The 17,387-nt window shown below is 37.7% G+C and overlaps 1 protein-coding gene across 1 annotated transcript; it reads right to left on the bottom strand.

Moving 5' to 3' along the window:
• Window positions 1-763: 763 nt before the first annotated feature.
• On the bottom strand, window positions 764-11,395 carry GPRIN3 (GPRIN family member 3). Its single transcript, XM_079154227.1, has 2 exons — window positions 8,812-11,395; window positions 764-7,170 (listed from the first exon to the last, which is right to left on the bottom strand). The coding sequence occupies exon 1, from the start codon at window positions 11,138-11,140 to the stop codon at window positions 8,834-8,836; it is 2,307 nt and encodes a 768-aa protein (XP_079010353.1). The 5' UTR covers window positions 11,141-11,395; the 3' UTR covers window positions 764-7,170; window positions 8,812-8,833.
• Window positions 11,396-17,387: the final 5,992 nt, after the last annotated feature.

Below are 17,387 nucleotides of genomic sequence, written 5' to 3'. Positions count from 1 at the left end.
ATACTAACCTCTCATTACTTTCACCAAACGAGAACAACAGAACACACACACACACACCCACACCCACACACACACACACACACACAACTCCTTTGCCATCAAATATCAAATAGAGGAAAAAGTGCTGCTTTGGATGAACCTGAGGCATTGTTGATTCTAAGGAATTGTATTTTAATTAAAGGTAAAATGTTCCTTCATTATAAATACTTTCAGTTCCCCTGCAGATTCCTAGCAGAAATGTGTCCCATGGAAAATCAACTCACTCTAAACATCCAGGGCTAAAAGGACAATTTCAACAGCAGTAACAACATCAACCAGTAAATTTTATTCTATATTATATTTATTATGGGAAGTAAAATGAAAAAAATTCATTTTCTAAATTTTTAAGGGTAAAACTAAGTCAATAAGTTGAATTTCAGTATTTTAACATTCATTCAAAAATCAAATTTGAAATGAAGGTGGGAGTACATTTAATCCAAAATCTTTTATTTTTTCTTGAATAAATCATAACATTCCATCTTTTTCTAGGAAATGAAATTTTGTGGGTCAACACATGGAATATGGGAACCTGCTTAAATAAACCAGTTTATGATCTGCATATATAGACATTATGACAAGACATAATTTTAGATTCTAATATTGGTACATTTATAAATAGACTTTCCATTTTGAATATTTTTATTTTGTTAGTGATTTAATGTTAATGTTTTGGTCTTTCTGAGCTGAGTATTTACATACAAATGATTCTCATAATAACAATTATAATTTTATAATTAATTAACAATTATAATTTTTCGGGGTGTCATATAAGTTAATACACATCTTCAAAATTACATAATTTTTTTTTTACTCAACAACAAATATTGATAAACATCAAGATTTCAGGTAAGTTGTTCTTATAAACAAGTATATTTGTAATAGTTAGAAAACATTGCCAGCTATAGCTGTAAATGTAGTGTTTATATGTGGTTAAGTTTTTCTTTTTATCTAAGTAAAAACACGGCGCATTGTTCTCTAAAACATGAATATGTATTTAAATGTTATTGTTAACTCTTACTGAGAAGTGGTTATATTTGTACTTTTCCAAATGAAATTATTTATCAAGGGGGTGATTGTGGTGTTTCCATTCATATCTTCAGTCCAGTAACCAGTCAGTATAATTCTGTGTTGAGGGATCAGGGTCAAATTCTATTAGGCTTTTGGAACCAAATCAGACATTTTGGATCGCTAACAGATCATTTTGTTTGATAAGAAATGAGAGAAATTTGAGCAATATAAATTCACCAATTAGGACTGTGATAAGTTGAAAAAATCTTGTCCAATGTTAACACTTACCCACTAATGACCAGACACACAATCTCTATCAACAAGAGTAATTTAGTTTTTTAAGTCCTTCTTAAGGAACTCCCAATTGCTCATAGCTTATTATTCTACTGACACCATATCTGTAATTTCTTTTAATTTTAATCTTTGACTTCTCTTTGGTATTAGTAAAATTAATTTGGCTGATACCAGGAGAATAATGCCTAAAACCATTTTCTACTTTGAGTAATTTCACATGCTTTTGAAATCTAGGGATACATCTCTGAAAAAATGTAGGGTTTTTATTAGCCTGTGCAAACACATTGATATATGTCCAAATGGAGTCTCCAAACACAAGTGGTTTTACCCAGTATTTGTCATCTCTGGATATAAAATTTGGTGTTTAAAAACAGCATTAGTATTTGGAAGCTGCACCGGTACCAGCCTTAGTAAGATGCTAACTAGATTTTATAACTCAGAGGGCTGACCCTTCCTAAACATGAAATCTGCTACCAGGGAGAGACACCACGTAAAGGGAAAAATTGGGTTTAACATTAATTATTGTAAAACATAAAAGAAATGTTGTGGCTTTCAATTAGTTGTTTTGTGATTTATTCAAATATACCAATTTGAGTAAAATGCATTTATGTGTGCATATATATGTGGATAAGCTATTTACAGTGATGCTAAGTATACATTTTTATGTGTAGAAAATGAAAATACCTGTTGATTAGCCCTTTTGAGGCTTTTGAACAACTGTCTCTTCTTCCTGCTTTCCTGCAGCTGCTTTGAGGATTTAGATAATTCATACAAGGTATGTACACAATCACACCCATAGTATGTACATCCTAGTCACACACTTAGCACAGAGAGGATGTGTGAGGAATGTAAATCTTCCCAGTGGTCAAAGAACTGACCTTACCTGTGACGAATGGCATGGGTAATTAGCCCTGGCATATTTTAGTAATATGCCAGTGTACTGATTACTGTATTCAGCCTTTGTGATAATTATGTTATCTACTCTCAGAGATGAAAAAGAAGCAAAACAAAACAGCCCTTTCTGACCTTGGAAAATGAAAGGACGAATTTCGTTATTGAGCACACATGCACACTTGTGTTGACTTTATTCATTTTCGTAGATGTGCCTACCTGATGGCAAGAGTCAGCCTTTAAAATGGGATACAGCATGTTATTTTTTTCTACACATAAAAATAGCAAGCCAATCACTCACAGACTGTATACACTTACAGAATGCACTGATATACCACAACCAGCAATGGTATGCACAACATATTGTTCACACATTAGTACAGCAGAGATAAATACATTTAGAAATTTAGTAATTGCTAGTAGATATTTTTCTTGAGTTGTCAGGTCATACTGACCTCTCTCAAACTCAATGAAAGTTATCTGTGGATGCCCTTAAAGAATCAGTCTCTCCTCTCTTCCAGGGATTGAGGAGTAGAACTATAATACTGCACTCTCCAGATTTACCGGCATCATTTTAAGACATAATAGAAGACAATTTACTCAAAGATGTGATTGAAAACAAATGCTAAAAAATCTAAACTAAAATCATTAAGGATGCTGATTAACACGGGTAACCCTCTTCTACTCATTCAATATAGTTTGCTCTACACACAGTCTTTACATGTTATTAAAAGCAGTGATAGGAATCAGAAAGAATTTGTTTAGCTGATAAAAAGTATTTTTTGTAAAGAAGAGACAATTTAATTTTTAAAGTAACAAAGAGCAATACTGGCAGTAATGTAAAAGAGCAAGCTATAATTTTCTTCCCAGAAATAAACTGATGACATCTCCACATTTAAAAGATCAAGAAAGAAGTTAGCATTTCTCTCCCATTTAATTTTCCCTAAAAACTTAAATCACTTGGGTATCTCTTTATAATTATCACCTTATTGGTTGATTACCAGTATCTTTTTCTCAAGTGTAAAATATGTCATTTTAATTTCTGCTAGTTTGCAGCCAATTAATTTTTTGAACTTCAACCCAGAAAGACACTTGAAGAATTAGTATTTAGAGATGACCATCTGGAACATCATTTTCTGTAAGGCATTATTTGTGGCCCCTTTGGATACAAGTATTCATGTTTTAGTGACTTTACATCTGGGAGCCCATTTTTTAAGCTAAGACTGGCAATCCTCTTGGAAGAGTTAACTGAATTGCTTTGGAAAGTGCTAGGGTCCAGGAAGAGTAATTATCATAAATTTATTCCCTTCTCTTGACAGAAGTTTCTGGTTGGAGCTGTCTTGAGTTTTAAGCCAGCAAACCTTTTAGTGGTTCCTCTTCTGTTTTGGCTAGCATGAAAACAGAGACATTGCCTGTGTCTCTACTCATGCTCACTAATGTTATACCTTCATGGAACTCCTAACAAGTTTATTCAACAAGAAAGCAGAAATTATGCCTTCACTTCTTTTATCCTCTGGGTTACAGTCAAGTCTTCATAGAGCAAACCATAATTATATAACAGTGTGCCTATAACAGATGCACCTGCTGGTATAACTGCCTTGTTTTGGCACATTATTGCTTGGCTTTAATTTCATATTCAACAGTCTTTATTCTCATGATTAGTATCTGAGATCTCTGGGTTTTAAAAAACCCTGTAAATAATATCTTGTTGCACCATTCTTGTCCCCATAGTCATTTCACCAAACCCCATGATTATTTGAATGTCTTTTATATCTAGCATCACCTTAATTTTCCCAACAGCCCACAGTCATTTTTCAGGACTTTTTGTTGTTTCTATCTACACATATATACAGACGTATTGGATTTACTTTGAGAGAGGTTATTTGGTTGTGGCAAGTGAGTAGTTTAGCTGGTGAGTGTTCACAGTTAAAAATAGCTGTAATGACCTTCAGCAGATGTCAATGATTACTTGTGAGACAGAACTTTTCCACCTCAGTTCATCCTCATTTATGTCCTTGGTCATTGCTTATTCGATTTCTGTAGCCAAGGAGAAAAAATTTTTTCACCAAGAGCAGGATAAAGTTCATGGAAATTTGTTTCAGTACTTTTAGAGTATTTTTCCCCTTTTGAAAAAGTGTTCAAAATTGTGTTGTCATTCTTAAGCCCATGTGTATGCACAGATGACATTTGTAATTACTCAGCCAGTTGCAGAATTTCATTAAGAAGGATACCGTTACAAGGATGGACAGGAGATTCAGTAAATTGCATGTTAGTTGCCAGGTGGCAGCAGTTAACCTACATTTGGAGAGAATCCACCCGAAGAGATACATACGACATTGAGAAAAACTGCTATCAGAAAACAAAATGCTCAGATGAATGCGAAAAGCAAACGCTGGAGTGGACGTGAAGACTTCTGATTCATTGTGTAGACAAAACAAGGGCTGGACAAGGTGGTCAACTCACTCATTGCAGATACTGCTGGGCTCACTGTGTTACAGAAGGAAATTCACAGGCTTTGTTTCTCAAACATCATTCAGGACAAAGGAGGAGAGAGTACACAGCCTCATCTCTATGGCAACATTGTGGAGACTTAGTCAATCAGGCAGGTAGAGGTCTACACAAGGCTACAGGTGCCCGATTTTCAATAAAAACACATATACATATATGCAAACCTTATCTTAATATATTGTTTTTCTTATACTGGTTCTGAAAATGTAGACAAGGAAAATGGTGAATTATGTGGTACCAGAGGTGGGCAATTTTTTTTTTTAACACTTGCACAAGATGTAGGAGAAAAAGAAGACAATAATTTCTCACAATTTGGCATCAAAACAGTAATGGAGTGAATATAACAAAGGTCAGACAATTTACATTAACAGCACATTGTATACATCCTCTGTAAACAAATTTTAAAGTCCCATCATATTCTATTCTTGGTTTTATATATACAACTATTCCCAGAATAACAGAAATTCCCTAAAATGAGAGGAACATTAGTATAAACTAGGGATAGAACATCTCAACACTCTGGGATACAACCAAATGCCATTTTCTTCTTTTGCTTTCTACTTTAAGGTTGCAAGCTACTATTAAAGATTTGGTTTCAAAATTCAACCTATAGGGTATATGTTGCATATGTGTACTCAGGCCAATTTATTTCAATTTTGATATTTAACCTATAACATGGAGAATATTGGTATCCCAAATAATGAATTTCAGATGATTCTCAAGATTAAAAAATTATGAAAGATCAAATTACATTCAATATAGCTGAATTTGTAAAGTAGGAAAACATACTAATCCATTTTATCAATACTTCATTTTGGACACAAACAGAAAGGTTTCTGGTTAACTTGGAATAAAAATATTCAACTTATGCTACTAATTCAAAACAGAAAGGTTAATCAGGATTTTACTGTATGTAAAATAGTCTGTGGCATCAAAAGCCAGTAATTTAAAAAGACATGATTAGAAAGGCATTCAAGATAAACACGTGGCAGTAAAAAAGCATAGGCTTTTTTTTGTGATCATAAACCTAGAACAATTAATATTTAAATAAAAATTCTTGGTAAGCGGTATAGTATCTTCACACTTTAAATATTGAATACCTTCCAGACACTAAGTTCTAACTCACATCTTTTATTACTGGTTTAGGGAGTATTTTTCTATTTCTTGACTTAATAAAACATCTCCTCTCTATAAATCTAAAAGTAGGGTATATTAAAATCAAATCACATTTAAAAGAAATTGAGGACAAATACAAACATCTCTCAATTTTCAACTCAATGAGCATCATGCAGGCAAAGCAAGGAATGACTGAGCAAATTCAAAGTCCACCAGGAAAATTATTTTGAAACTTTCTTTGTTGAATGAATCCCAGACATCCCAAATGACATACTAACTGCCTGATTCTGTGTCACAGATTGATGTAAAGGAAGAATTTCAAGCATAGTTTATTTTGAGAGCAGCTTAGGCTAGGTACTAAAACATAAAAACTCTCTTAAATAGCCTCCTATTTCCTATCTATCTGATGATATATTCCTGTTATGGTTTCTAAAAGCTGCTAATTCTATAAGATTTGATTAGAACAAAACAAGAAATGTTTCGTACTATCTTGTGACCATTTCTAGAGTGTTGAAGAAATCAAGAAATTAGTTTTAGCACCAAAGAAAACCAAACATTTCGTCAAACACTTTTGCTTAAAGTTTTGGTTTGAGAGGCACAACTGCAATACCAATTTGAGTGGTTCTGATTTACTTAATGTGTGACAAATGCCTACGTTCATCTCTAAGATCTCTGCTTCATTTTACTATTTATAAATCATGTGGTTACTCTAAACTCATGAAAGTAAATATTGCCGGATGTTGAATTTTTCTTCTCTTCTATGTTAATGTGGGAACAGCCTGTTCTACCCACTTCACAGCAGAGGATTACCTCAGGCCCACCCATCTGGAGTAGATGCTATCGACAGCTGCTCCTCGGTGCACAGGGTGTACTCTGTGTATACACAGCGCGTGTGCTATCCTGTGATGGAAAACAACTGCCAGTGAGTGACAGAGAGGAGACAGAGGAGTTCTGGTCAAAATAGGTGCTTAAGTCCAGAAGAGAGAGTTTTAGACTCAATCTCTAAACATTACATGTGTTTTGCTTTGTAATTTGATGGTAATTTCTACATTAGATAGCATTCTTAGTAGAGGCCGATTAGTAAGAAACTGAAAAATGTGCCTTATTAAAAAATTCATTATAATTTCCAAGCATAACAACTGTAATTAGCATTCACAGGCTCTGACAAGGCTGTCACTGTGGTCTTCTTATGCAGGCTGCACATACAGTTAGATTGCTTTGAAAGAAATCAAAAGCTTTTACTAATTTAGGTTGTGTCCAGTAGGTTGTACCCAGTGCTCAGTTTGGGTATTTGTTCCTCCTCATGCTCAGAACCTGCAAAATAGAATTCAATGGAAGAATGCTAAGACAGATATTGGGAATTGGCTGTACCCATGGTGTTTGAATCTCTGAAGAAAAACTGCATGGTCAGATATTCTTTTTGTGGCTCATTCGGGGAAAGGAGTTTAGAGAAGGTAATCAGTACCCCTCCAAAATCCAGCAGTCAGACTTTCTAAGGGCAAGATGGAGGCCAGCGCTCTCCCATGACAAATCCAGGAAGGGAAGTTCTTCTAGGGCTCTGACTCATTCTCCTTCCCATAGGACCCTAGCTTGAGAGTGGCTGCTGGTGGCCAATGCCTTGGAGGATGCCTCTATGTTCCAGGGATACCCTCCTCTTCTAGAGAGGAGTGAGTGCTGAGCTCAGATAGGTGCCAGTGTTCTCAAGGGATGTGCCCCGCCCAAACACAAACCATTCTTACATTGACTTCTTTTTTTTGTTGACTTTAAAGGATGAGATATGATGGTATTTCTCTTAAAATAAAAAGTTTGCAGAAATTATCTTTTTTTTTTTTTTTCGTTACTCCAGATGATAGACCTAAACAGTTAGGTGATATTTGTCTACCTATAAGAAAACGTCCATTTTCTTTGGTGTTGACCATATTTGCTATTAGAAACTACTGAACCAAATCAAAAGAAAGCCACAAATTTCATGTTGTTTACAGGAGTCCAGATTGAACGTATTATTTTTGTTACTTAAGAGCTCTTCCTTTTACCAACACGGATAAAACAGTGTTTGGTAATCTGCTATAATTCCTTACTGGAACCTTGTAATTCAGTAGAATATTACTGGAGAACTTCTGTATCACATAAAATTTACTACTATGTCTTATGTGATGACTCATCTCAAGAATCCAGTCCCATGTACTTCCTCTAGGGTAAGAAAATACGAATTTAATTTGGTTAGACTCACAGAGATGCACCTTGCCTTCTGTGCAGGAACAGGCAGGAATAGGTGTATATGTAAGTCCATGTTGGATGTAGTTGGACAGTATTCATATCTAAAGCCTTACTCCTGATATAACTTATATTTTCTAAAAGCTATACAAGATGGATGAAAAGGGCTATCTGTAGGTGTTTATAAATACTAATTCATATTTGGTATTTTACACATGTAAATGCTCTCATTAATGTTATCTGGCCTAGGAATGAGTTAAATTTGTTTCAAATTTTTAAATTATGGTTCTTATTACCTACTAAAATTTTGTGTGGTAACAGCATTCTTATTTCAACAGGACTAGAAATTATAATGTTTTTGCTAATAGTGTTTTTTACATTTTAATATAAAGTGGGGATTTTAATGGAAATACCATTAAGTGATAAATTGAGGCAGTAATACAAAATGACTCTTGTATAATGGTATTATTTCTATAAGCAATGTCATAGTTAAAAAAAAAAAACAGTAAATATGATTTCCACTTAATTACGGTTGCAAATCTTCAGTGAAGCTTGCTTCTCTTCTCTTGTTCTTTCTTTCACATTGAAATACTATTTTTATTTATGGATCCTCAAAGGATTCAACAATTTTTAATAGCAATTTCCTATAGTTAATACTTGCTTTTTCTTCTTGGTCTCTCAGAAAAAAACTTATGCTGTGACACAGATGGACACATATGAATACCATATGTGTACACTCACCCCCCGCAATACGTGTTCCCTGTCAATCTAACACAGAAGAAGGGGCAGGGCGAACACAGCAGTTGGGGCGCCGGAAGTTCTGCAGCATGGACTGGAAAACGCTGTGCTGCCTTCCTTTCAGCTTCTTATTTGAGGAAGTGTCTGAGGAAATGGATCTCCGGGTCTGGCCACTTTGTGTTTTGATTAATTTCTCATGTTCCCGAATTTGTCTTTGTAAGTGGTTCTGGATGGCGATTCCCAGGGACTCCGGGTCCAAGGAAGCACCGTACACTTCCCAGGTCATGCCCTGCTCGTCCCACACGACGTCCTTGACCCGCTTGGACTGCTTCAGCTGGAGCTTGGCGTCTGTGCTTAGCTGCTTTTTCTTCTCTCCTGGTGTGAGCCCCACCTGAGCAGCGGCTGCTGTCACATTTAACTCTTTGAGGAACTCGCTGACTCGGCTGGCCCGGCGAGGGCTGGCTTTGACGGATCGAGAAGGGGTCCTCTTGCCAGAACCTGGGCTGGAGTCACCCATGGCATCCGGGGGTAGGCTCAGGCTGGTGGCTGTCTTGGTCTGTCTGTTTTCCTCTAAGCTGCCCTCCTGGGTCTTTTTATTTGGGGAGGGTGTGGGATTAGCAGTTGATCCTGCACCTGCATTTTCTTGAGCTTTGGGATTGAGCAGTAGGGTTTTGGCATCTAGAGTATCAGTGCCAGCAGGCTCTTTTTCTTTTACTATCTGAGGAGACTCGTACTTCTTCTCCTTTGCACCTCCTTTACTACTGGGATCCAAACTCCTGGACTGGTTCTCTTTGCTGGCAGGGCTGCAGGAGTCGTATAGTTTGCAATCTGGGTGGGTCTTGTGGTCAGAAGTCTTGACTTCAGATGTCCCCAGTTCCTGGTTTACTTCAGTTTGATTGCCTGCACTGGTAGAACTCTGGTCAATGGGGCTAGCTTTCAGGGAGCTAGAATTAGCATCTGAAAGCTGTCTAGAGTTTGACTCTTCCCTCACAGGAATCACTCCTGCTGGTCTCCCATCTTCTTTACAAGTATCCTGGGCCTGATTGGAGGCCCTGCTGACGGATGAGGTCTTCAGGATCTCTGCTGGTAGGCTCAGTCCTTTAAGTTCCCCTTGGAAAGCTGTAGAGACAGGTGCAGCTACCTGGATGTGTACCTGGGGCATAATGCCAGGGCACTGTCCTGCCTCCTGGGAGGCTTGTATGCTGTTAGAGAGCTCCAACACATGACTGCCATTGCCACTCCTCTGGCATATGACACGCAGCTGCTCTTGATGTTCCAAGCACTCAAGAGCAGGGGTTTCCCTTAAGAAAGCAGTGAGGATGCTGGGGCTAGTGGAGACTGATCTGCTTTCAACGCTTGCCACTGCTTGCACCTCAGCATCTTGACAAGCCTTGCTGGGGGCCTCCTTGCTCTCACTCTCTGCTTGGTGGGTCATTGTACTGGCTTCTTTGAACTTCGACACCTGTTGGGTTGACCATAACACCTTCTCTGAATCTAGTATACACGATGAAACTTCTCTAGTGAGATGGGATAAGTGAGGTGGCCCAGATGTTGTACCGTGAGTGTCTGAGGCAGTGGCAGAGGGTTGTTTGTTCTCTGAACATCCATCTTCTCTTGCTGGAGGCTCACAGGACCTCGCTGTGGAGTCACAGATGGCTTGCCTTTCCCCTTCGGGTCCACCTGCAAGAGCTGAAGAATGACTGAACACCGAAGCCGGGGTGCTCTGTACCGTTCCCATTCCCTGGATTGTTTCTTGAGAAGGAAAACCACAGGATGCCTGATCTTTGCTGCTGCCACAGGTGCTCCCTGCAGGGCAATTTGACTTCTCAGTCTGCCCTCCATTCAAGCTTCTCTGAGATTTCACCAAGGACTCTTCAGGTTCTGATGAGGTGCTGGCATTGGGCCAATCACCTGAGATGACCTGGTGGGTGTGCTGATTGGCTGGCATTGTAAATGGTCTGTGTATAAGATCCTTTCCTGCTGTAGGGGTCAGGGTTGGTGCTATGGGCTCTTTAGTTTCCAGCAGTTGGGGATCTCCAGGAGAGTTGTGTGTGGGAGATGCTTCCTCCGCCTCACTGAAGATACCAGGAGAAGCCATGTCTGGCTGGGTGGTCTCATGCTCACAAGCCTGCATCATGGCCTCAGCAGCTGTGAAGGGGCTGAGGCTCGGTTCTGCCGGGGCACCTGCCAGGCCATTGGCATTCTTTCCCAGTTGAGCTGGTTGGCTCAACTGAGATAAGGCAGCCTGCAGCTCTCCTTGAGCCTCTTCTTTTAAAGAAGCTGCAATCAGGGAAGTTTTAGTGGATCTCAGAGGGTCAGGTACAGTCCCCATGGAACTTCTTTCCAAAAACACTCCAGAGCTCTCCCTTGAGTGGTATTCCTGCTGGGAAGCAGTGAGAACTCAGAGTGAAGACACAGTCAGAGTTGATTCCTCCGAAGAGTCAGCCTGGGGATCAAGGAAACAGTACTGTTAATACAAGACATCATTTAAGGACTAAAAGTGTACAGAATTGCCATTTTATAAGCTCACATAAGCACATTAGGCCTTTTCTTCTTATATCCGTTGATGTAAAAATAAACCTTGGGAAGAAAGATTTTGAAAAAAATATTTTAACTCTATACAAATATTATTTTGGTATTTCAGCTTCTACTTGTATCCAAATGCTGTCTAGAAAATAGGTCTTTAATGTAAATACTTACATCTGGTAACTACCTTAAAAGTCATTTGTAGAATCTAATTTGCCAGAGACCAGAAAATTCTGTAAAGCTACTATAATTAAATCAGCAATGACTGTAATAAGCCCAAACTCTATATAATATCTGAAATAGAATATCAAGAAATAGATCAAAATGTAAATGTGAATTTATTTTATGACAAAAAAGTTATTTTTGATTTGGTGGCAAAAGGATAGACTACTTAATAGAAGGTGCTGATAAACTGCTTAGTCTTCTGGAAGAAAAAAAGAGTCTTTATCTTATACAAATTCCAAAATAAATTGTATGTAGATGGAGCAAGGTTAAAATGTAAAATAAACAAATGAATTAAAATCTTGTAAGAAAATCTAAAAATCATCAATAATATAGGAGTAGGACATTTATTTTATTTTGACAAGGTAGAAATATAAGAGAAAATATAAGCATAGGTGACTAAAATTCAAAACTTTTGCATGACAAAAGATATGATAGATTTGTGAAAAAATGTTTACATCCCTAGGGAGCAGGTGATAATATAATATAGCAAGAGGTTTCAAAAATTAACAGGAGGCCAAACAATCTGTTAGAAAAAATGGTTAAGGAATATGAAAACACAACTTAGAAGATAAGAAATCCAAATAACCAACAAGGTTATGAAAGAATAATCTAATTTATTTTTGATCAAATAAACGCAGATAAATCAATGAGATTTTGCTTCATACCAAATGCACTTGGAAAAACCTTTTTAAAAATGAAAGGCTTATAATGCAGTGAACTAGGGAGACCTAGGGAAAGGAAGTGTTTTTTACTAATTTTAAGTGCAAAATGTATATTATATAGCTTTCTTAGGGAAGCAGGTTAGTTTTTAAAACGAAAAATGCACATGTCCTTGACTCTGTGATACAAACTCTTATCAATAGAAATAAAAACGCAAGCATATATGGAGACAGGGATAACTATGTTTGTGTGTTTATTTATTTACTTTCAGTATTAGGGATTGAACCAAGGGGCGGGCACTTAACCACTGAGCAACACCTCCAGCCATTTTTTAAAATTAAAAAAAATTTTTTAGACTGAGTCTTTTAAAGATGTTTAGGGCCTCACTGAATTGCTGAGGCTGGCTTTGAACCTGTGATCCTCCTGTCTCAGCCTCCCAAGCTGCTGGATTACAGGCAAGTGCCACGGTGCCCAGCAGGATAAGTATGTTTATTGAAATACTGTTTGTAGAAGAAAAACTGGAAACAAACTGACCTCCATGAGTGGGGGAAATGGTAAGGTGTACATGACATGTCCCTACTACCATAAAGCACTATTAAAACAAGTAACTGATTAGTTTCTAACTTTTCACCCGAGGAGGATTTTCTCAAGGTACAGGTGCATGAGAAATGTGAGATACAGAAAATGGCACATACATTTTTATTTTTGTAAAAACAATAACCTAAGACACATCATCTGCACGCACATGCACATACACAGAGAGGGGTTTGTATATGATTATATAGATTCTAAAAATAGTTAGAATGAGACATCACTTATTTATACTTATTTATCTAATGAAAGGAAAGTGATGCGTTAGGAACAGGGAGGGGAGATGGAGGTCCCCAAAGTGGAAAAATAATGAATTTTTTAAAACCTGTATGATACAACCTGGAGTATATACTTATGTAAAAGTATATGTACACTTATGTATAGACTCTTTTAGGAAGGATAACTAGACGTTAAGGTATGTGGATAAAGCCATGAATCAGAAATTAGTGATGACTATATTTTAATATTTTTATCACTAAAAGGCTAGGTTACCTCACGCTAATCACTTAATCTCTCTGGACCCCAAATTAACTCATTGGAAAAATGGATGATAAGCTTTCAAAGGACTTTTCCAACTCCAACATTCCTACTTCTTTGCATGTGATTGATGATACATTAAACAATCTTAAATTGGGCTACAAAGTGTCAAAAGAAGGCAAAGTCCTATCTGGTTGGGCTCAGATTGTGCAAGTACATTTACTTTTTGATTCGATCCTATTTGACTGATCTTCTATCATATGAAATCGAATGGCAAATCAAACTTACTTTCTCCCGCAAACCAGCTTATCTTGTAACATCATTATTCACATTAATGGGTTGAATATTTTCCCATTGTTGGTCTTGACTGCTTTCTGCTCCTTCAAATCACTTTGCTAGGTTTCTAGTCCACTTTTCCTTTCTCTAGTTTTCTGTTGCATTCATTTACTGTGCCCCAAGCCACTTTCCCTTTATCCCGCATCTGCATCTGTGTTTATCATATCTTTTCTCCTACTATTGGCCTTCCCTATTCTAAAAAGCCCACTGAGTTTTCAGGGTCCCACTTGAACTCCCTTTCTTTCCTGAAGTTCTCTAAAGCTTTCAAATCATAGATTTTATTTTTTAAAAAATCCTAAAGTTTGGTCGCCTTGTCCTTCATCTTGTGACTTTCATGTTCTGTTTTTGTACCATTGTTATCTATATAAATATCCCATTTCTCCACAAGTATTAAAAAGCCCAGGAAGGCAAGGAGATGCTTATTGATTCTTTTCTGTTTACTCCACAGGATACAGTACAGAGTTTTGTGCATAAAAAGTTGTTAATTGAACCAGTTTTCCTCTAAAATGGTCCTTATTAAAAGCCTGCTAAACTCCAAACAGGAAATTTTTACCCATGACATAAAATATTAATGAAAACACAATCAAAAGGAATGATATTTTTGGAAGTAAGAAAATGTAGTGTCTGATTTTTTAAGTATTGTGTATCAGGAATTCAGGTTTAGACAATTTAAACCAAGAACACTAGACACCTGCTATGTAAAGCTGGGTTGTTCTCATAAAGCCAAGGGTACAGCCTGTCCCCTATCTTATGTGGCTGGAGCCCAGAAATCCCATTTGCCAAATAGGACTGTAAAATAGGAACAGCACAAAGTTTGGCAACTGAAAGTGAAAAGACTTTGATGAAGATGACTTCATAAAATCCTCAGTCATTGTCTTTACTTCCATTTCCCACACACAGCTGAGCGTGTTAGTTTAACTTTGAAAGAGCATTTTCTTTCATTTGCTTTGCTAATAGAAGTTGAATCAAGAATCAAGAAACAAAGTCCAGATTGCTTGGCTAGCACCTGTTAACTTGAAATCTATTGATTTATTAGCAGATAAGAAATAATCACTGATCTCAAACATAGCTGCTAATGGAATCATTGCAGTATCTCCATGAGTCCAGGAGAGACTCCTAAGCTCCAAAACTACTCCCACACTCTCCTTTTCCCTCCCAATAGGTAAAATACTCCTACACTCTCCTATTCCCTCCCAATAGGTAAAAGCTACAGTCTCCCATGGATCACACACAAAATTTTTTAAGAACAATTATTTGGTGGTTCAGAGTGAGGAGTATATAGCTTTATCCTTATTAGATTTAATTAATTAAATCTAATTAAAATTGGATTTATGACTTTTAAGAATAAGGTTGCAAACAGGTAGCCTCCAGATTAAATAAATTCTTTCAGGAGAATGCATGTGTGGGTGTGGGTGTGTGTTTGTGTGTGTGTGTGTCTACTAGATGGTTTTTCCTTTCCTTTCTTTTCCTTCTGAACTGAAGAAATCTTGCATAAAAATACAGATTTCTCCCTGTGTGCTTCTATTTCAAAATTTGAAACTTTGCATTTCCAGATGACAACAACTAGGTGGCACTAAGGACAGTCCCTTTTGATGGCCATGAACACTCCAAGTGGTCCATGTCTTAGTCTCCTGCTTTGCTCATTAATATTAGGAAAGTCCTGTGTGCAGCTGAGTTTGTGCTCTAAGGGTAGTACTGACAGAGGAGACTTCCTTGCCTAATGTCCATCCAGTCCCCTAGGGCAGTTTGACCTGGAGCTCAAGAACACAAACTTGGGGAAGGTTTCCTGATTTGGAATATTAGTTCCACTACCCGCTCTACCTCTGTGGGCTTGCATAAGTAACCTCCCAGGGAACAGTTCCATCTATTAATTAAAGATAATGATGATAGTACTGCCTCAATGGGTTTTCATTAGGAACAGGCTTAGCATTTAGAAAAAATAGCATCTTGGCACATAGCATGCACTACGTGTTACCTCTTTTAAAACCTCAATATTTAAGCTTTGATCTGTATTAAAGAAGAAATTATTTGGATATATGTTAAAACAGAAAAAGGAAGACTTTATTCAGGTCTCTTGCAATTGATGTCAAGATTATCACAATAGGGGAGAGAGAGTGGGCTCAAATCCAAATATGATAAGAATATGTAGGAATTTATAGCCAAGGAACATGTTGAGCAGGGTCATGGACAGAAAATTAGTAAGATGAAACATTAAGGGTAGGGGAAGTTTTATGGATTGCATAACAAGTTTCTTGCTGAAGGCAGGCCAGCGGATTGGATATCCGTGATGGGGGATTCTAAGCTGGCTCAGCAGGACTCTGCAGGAATATCTAGAAGCCTACAGAGTTGACAAGAGAGCTCAGCGAAGCCTGACTAAAGTCTGGTCCAGGAGAGGGTCTTTGTCATCTGCAGCAGCAAATAGGATTTTCTTATAAGGCTGTCCGTAGCCTTGCAAATCCTTCCTGAATTGGGCAAAAATCATACAGAAGCTCCAGGTATTTCAAAGTTAGTCTGTTTTTAAGTCTAAATGGAACTGTGTTTTCAATAGCACATCCTTTTGTGCTTTTGCCCTTAAATTTTGAGAAAAGATATAAAGTATCACTCTGACAATGCAGTCAGACTGCAGGGTAAACATCCACTTTTACAGGGAAGGAAACTGAGGCCCAGAGATGAAGTAACCCACTCAAGGTCTGATATCTGCTAATTCCTGTTGAACTAAATTCTAATGAATATTCATGCTTGTACCCTTTTTATTTTCTATAACTATAGAAATAAGATAGAAAGAAAGAAAAAAATATATGCATGTATATAACTCCAGAGGAGAGGAAGTATTTTTCTTTCCAAGTGGTTTGCAGCACAGGGGTGGTTGCTGGTGTTAACAGACTATAGTGCCATTCATAACTGGCCACCTTATGCAAAGTCCAGTTCACTGAAAATTGACACCACCAGGCTATGCCACACAGCCTGTTTTCATAATAGGCACCCAGGCTAATAAGAAAGCAGGGAGTCTCAGCCCTTTGTGACATCCTGCAAAGCGGTGCTGGCCAGAATGGAGAGCATTGCAGTGGCCCAGACCAGGAGGCTGCTGATGTACTGCAGGTCATAGTGTTACTACTGTGGGCAGCAATGACCTTTGCCCCCTGTAGAACTGTTGCATTGATAGAAAAAGGGCAGGACTGTTCTAGCAATCTCTTGAATGGTATCACACCTTCTTAGTGACACTGGGGCAGTGTTGCAGAGGGCCTCAGTTAAGCACCTCCATCACCACCCATCAGAAAGCAGATTTTAGTCATCAGGTGACAGATACTTTTGGAAAAGAGTGAGGCAAGAAGTGAGGGACTACTAAGCCTCAAGAGAAGGATGAAGACAAGAGGTCATCTGGCATCCTTTTCGACCCATCTTCTGCCCCTTTAACAGTAAGTCTTGCCTCCAATATTGACATTCCAGCCCAGCAGATCCTGCCAGTGCCTGGCTCTAAGGAGAGGTGATCCAATCCCAAGAAATGCACACAGGTTGGGAAGAACAGTTTCTTCTTTCCTTAAAAAGGTCACACCCTGACACTAATAGCACTAAATGCCAAATGTACTTTCATAAGACATTAGCTGAAAAATGGATTCTTTCCTTCAAACTGTGGCTAAAGCAAATTGGAAGGGCTGAAAGAGGCTGCTCTGCCTGGCTTCACTAGCAGTGTCATGTGTGCTTTCAATTAAAATCGTCACTTTAACAAAAGAATCATGAGAAACGTGTGATATCCTTTCTTCCAA

The sequence above is a fragment of the Sciurus vulgaris genome, assembly GCF_902686455.1.
Source record: "Sciurus vulgaris genome assembly, chromosome: 9".
Lineage (NCBI taxonomy): Eukaryota > Metazoa > Chordata > Mammalia > Rodentia > Sciuridae > Sciurus > Sciurus vulgaris.
Note: the sequence above shows the minus strand (reverse complement) of the source record. Positions and strands in the feature narration are given on the sequence as shown.

What these genes read in the sequence shown, in the direction of transcription:
- GPRIN3 (XM_079154227.1), bottom strand. Translation starts at nt 11,140, where the DNA reads ATGGGGACTGTACCTGACCCTCTGAGATCCACTAAAACTTCCCTGATT.